Source organism: Olea europaea, chromosome 10 (genome assembly GCF_002742605.1).
Source record: "Olea europaea var. sylvestris chromosome 10, O_europaea_v1, whole genome shotgun sequence".
In the NCBI taxonomy this organism is placed as follows: Eukaryota; Viridiplantae; Streptophyta; class Magnoliopsida; order Lamiales; family Oleaceae; genus Olea; species Olea europaea.
The window spans coordinates 44,607,906-44,612,429 of record NC_036246.1 but is presented as its reverse complement, the minus strand read 5'-3'; the positions used below and the strand labels follow the sequence as shown (position 1 = coordinate 44,612,429).

The 4,524-nt window shown below is 32.2% G+C and overlaps 1 protein-coding gene across 1 annotated transcript; it reads right to left on the bottom strand.

The window, feature by feature from the left end:
* Window positions 1-339: 339 nt before the first annotated feature.
* LOC111400732 lies at window positions 340-2,529 on the bottom strand. Its single transcript, XM_023028120.1, has 2 exons — window positions 2,482-2,529; window positions 340-2,373 (listed from the first exon to the last, which is right to left on the bottom strand). The coding sequence occupies exons 1-2, from the start codon at window positions 2,527-2,529 to the stop codon at window positions 340-342; spliced, it is 2,082 nt and encodes a 693-aa protein (XP_022883888.1).
* Window positions 2,530-4,524: the final 1,995 nt, after the last annotated feature.

Here is a 4,524-nt window from a genome sequence, read left to right as displayed (position 1 = left end):
TGCTGTCATTTTTATCAGAATCTAATTTACAAATCTATTATAATTGATCAAAATATATCACAATGTAAAGATTAAATAAATGATTAACATTCATCCATCCGTAACAAACGTGAATGAACAAAAATGAACACGAAATGAGTAGACATAGCACCCATACATTTAAAACGACCTAATGCCGTTTTGGTCCGAACAAATTGTGATGCTGTCATATTTATCAAAAATCTATTTGAAGTAGCTATCATACTTTGTCAGACAACTATCACAATATATCAAAAATCATTATAATCTATTATAATTTCAAGATTATGTTAAACAAAAAATATTCTATGCATCTGTCAACTAGTGTAGAGCATTTTTGCAAGTCAGACGATTATGGCCCCTTTGGCCACACTTACTACATTTACGAGTCTTTTTTTCCTCTCCTCTTGATGGAATTCGACGATTTTTTGGACGTCCACTTTGTCGTCGATTCGAAAGGTATAGTAACACCTTTGGCTGATTGGAGATTTCCCAGTCAACCTCATTTGCCACTGGATATATACATTCAGCATATGCTTGTTTCAAACTAGCACTGGTATAATAAGGTGAGCACAAACTGTAACAAGATATTCCCTTAAATTTCGCTGCTGCAAGTCCATGTTTGCAAGGAAGCTTTTTCAAATCAAATTCCCTACAACTACAGGTTCTTGCCTCCAAGTTCATGATATGCATTTCATTCTCAACACCGACGTGCAACTCATACTCATTTATTGGTACCATTATCAGTCCCTTTGCATCATTATACTTTTTACGCATTTTATCCTCAATGAGAGGGGTTAGAGTAGTTGCACATTCTTCCGCCTCAATGTGTCTCTCATAAAACCATTTTTGTAAAGTTATTCTTATTTGCTCAACCATAGCAAGTACTGGAAACTCCCGAGCATTCTTGAATAACGAGTTCAAAGATTCTACATTGTTAGTTGTCATAATATTGTAATGGATTCCTTTGAAATGTGCTCGGGACCAAAATTCATACCCAACTTTCTTTTCTAGGTATTGTCCAACTGCCAGACTTTTACGATATAGATTTGCGATTGATTTTTCAAAATTAATCAAACTATACTCCTTTGCAGTTGCCATAAACAATGGCAGAATATCGGCCTTATGATAATTTGACTTTATGTTTAGTTGTAGATGCCACATGCAACATCCATGATGTGCATAAGGATAAACAATCTTTATAGCGTTACCAATGCTATCCATGCGATAAGAAATGAAAACAAGCCCTTCCAACATACCTGTTACCTGAAACAACTTATCGAAGAACCAAGTCCATGATGCATCATTTTCAGAATCAACAATGCCAAATGCAAGAGGATATATCTGAAGATTTGCATCTTGACACGTGGCAACAAGTAACGTACCTCGAAATTTTGATTTCATAAATGTTCCGTCCACATAAATGACATGTCTCATTGATGAATGAAAACCATGTATGCTTGGTCCTAAAGCCATAAAAAAGTATTTAAATCGGTTCTCATTATCAACCTCAATGAACGTCACTGTACCAGGATTATTCTTCTTCAGAATATTGCAATACTTGGCCAATCTATCATAACTAAGATCAGGTGAACCTCTTAATAGCTCTATAGCACATTCTCTAGCCATCCATGCCTTATAATAATTTATATCTATGCCAAACTCCCGACGAATATCATTTTGAATGTTCGAAGGTCCGTATATAATGTTGGGATCCTCAAACTTCGACATGATGTGTTTTCCTATCATCCCACAACTAGCTTGTCTATGATCTTTGTGACGAACATCCAATGAACAATTATGATAACGTGAATACTTTCGAATTTCAAATTCGTCACTTTCCTTCAATTGTGTTGCCTGCAAACGCCATTTGCAAATTTCCTCAACACATATTGCTACATATGTACTCTTATTTGACTTGGTGACCTTAAATTCGAAAGAGTTTCTTACAGTAAGCATTTGTAGTGATGCCTGAAGATCCTTCTTGTTGCGAAAAATTTGGCTAACGTGCACATCATCGACGTCAGGAATCTTAATTGATGTTCCACAAGGATTCGGATAGGCAACAACTTGGGAAATTCCAATGATCTCATCTACCAATGTAAAAGGTGTATTATGAGTAACATTGTCTTCATTTATCACATGAGAATCATCTATGTAGTTGCCATGCACTACTTCTACCCCATCCCAATAATCATCACTTGTAAAGGTCACACAATCGTTTTCACAATTTTGATTACATGGAGACAACGGTCGCATATAATTGTCATCGGACTGATCATTTTGCATATACAGTTCATCCATGTCCACCGCATTGTTAGTTGCAACAACATTTGAAATGCATTCATGATTCTCCTGAACATTTACAATATCAACATTCACGTCTTGTTGATCAACATAACCCTTTTTTACAAGGGTTACACAAATTGGAACTTTGTCATGCAAAGAAAGAAATCAACTAACATCCATATCGCAAGTAATCTTCATTGGCGAAACTGATAATTTTGCCATGTCGAGAACGAGAAATTTCATCTCGATGTCATACACATTGGGATCTACCTTAACTACTTTTCGGACTTCGTTATACAACTCTGCATATGAAATTGTTTTTGATACAAAAATATTTGTTGCGGTGTCTTTATCATTCCCTATCCATTTCCAACTCCATCCACCTTCATCACTCTTTTCAAATTTAACAAAATAACAAATAACAATCATTGCACCAGAGTCCATATCTGCAATTCAACAAAAAAAAATATTACTCCATTAATTGCCAAAACTGAATACTATAAATCACAACTTCAATAACAAACAAAATGCTACTCATATTGTTACATAACAGATTTAAGCAGAATAAAACGGTATTTCGTAGTTTAAAATGTGTATGTGTCGTGTAAATTTATTTATGATAATAAAATGCTATAAAAGAATGGGGAAACAACTAATTTGCCAACAAGTATATCAACACCTCCATTATCTTATTAAAACGGCAGCTAGTTGGGAAAAAGGGCACCCAACTACTGAGAAACGACACCATTCCGTTTCAATATTTTACAGCAAATTTTAATTACCCAATTGATTTTTCTCATAGTATACAACTAGAAAATAATAACAAATCGATAATTTTCAATTTATAAAGCTCACCTTCAACTGTGTGAAATCGATTCTTGCTAACTCACCTCCAAAATTTGCACTATTTCATTTGTTCTTGGTTCAAGAAAGAGAACTTCAACATGCAATCATTCATTGTAAGCAAGAATAATGCATATGAAGAAGAATACAGCTGAATTTGAAGGTGAGTTTAATATGGTGAAAATGGACTTGGAAACGAGAGAAATGAAGGGGATTTAGGGATTTATATTTGGGGATTTGGGTAATATTCATTTCCAAATTGGATATTTTAGTCATTTCAATTTAAGGGTATTTAAGACTTTTAATAAATAATCAAATAGACTATGGACTACTTGAACAAAAAGTATTGATATAGGCTATTTTACCAAAGATTATGGTTGACTAGGTTTCTTAAACAAAATCCCCTATATTATCTTCCTCATCAAAGAATTTTCATTTTAATTCACGGACTTAAATCAATTGTAGTCTTTTTTATCCCAAGGACTTGATACTCAAGTCCCAGATTGGGCTCCATTATTTCGCATTTTGCCGAGGGGAATGATATTTTTTTTTGGAAAATGTGTTATTGAATAAAAAAAAGGCTCATATATAATATTATTTTATTGAATAATATGTGGTTGATGAAGAGTGAGAGAAAAATAAATTTTAATTTAATTGGGGTCAAACGTTGCAAATATGAAATGGAGACAAGTGTGCTAATTATGAACATGAAGAAGGAACCAGTGCACACGTAGTTTTGGGAGAATGTTCACTTCACAGAGTTTGGGATTGTCCACAAAGTTTAAATTTCTGTCTATTAAAATAGTGGGTACAATTTTTAGTATTTTGTAAATTTAAAAAAAAAAAATTGAGTACCATATTTTGCATTTATTTTCTCCATTTATCTGTAATTAAAATGTTACTTTTGACTCACGTGAAAGGAAAAATAATAATAATAATAATTTAAGGTTCTCGATTATTTTCTTTTTTTGTCTTGAGTTTGTTGTTATTCCATATTAATTAGTATTCTACAATAAAAATTTCCCTTCGCCGTTTATTTAGAAACCATTTTTAATTTTCATTATTTCTTGGCCACTGATATATTAAATTCATTTTTAAGTTATATAAATTTTGGAAATTGATAAATATTATTTTTCCTTTCAAAATAATTATGGTGACCATATTATCTTAAATAAATATTTAATAATATCACGAATTGTTATAAATGTAAAAATAAATTTTCACCAATCATAGTACATAATGAAATTATTACAATCGATGTCTAATTTGATAATTGTTACAACCATAACAATAAAATACATTTTTACAAAACATTTAAATGATAATTTTGAAATATACAAGCAAAATTTTAGGCCAAAGGGAAAATTTGATGAG

Coding starts and splice junctions, on each gene's coding strand:
- LOC111400732 (XM_023028120.1), bottom strand. CDS start 2,529: ATGGCAAAATTATCAGTTTCGCCAATGAAGATTACTTGCGATATGGAT. Junction 2,374..2,481: donor AGATTACTTGCGATATGGAT/GTTAGTTGATTT, acceptor GTAAATGTTCAG/GAGAATCATGAATGCATTTC.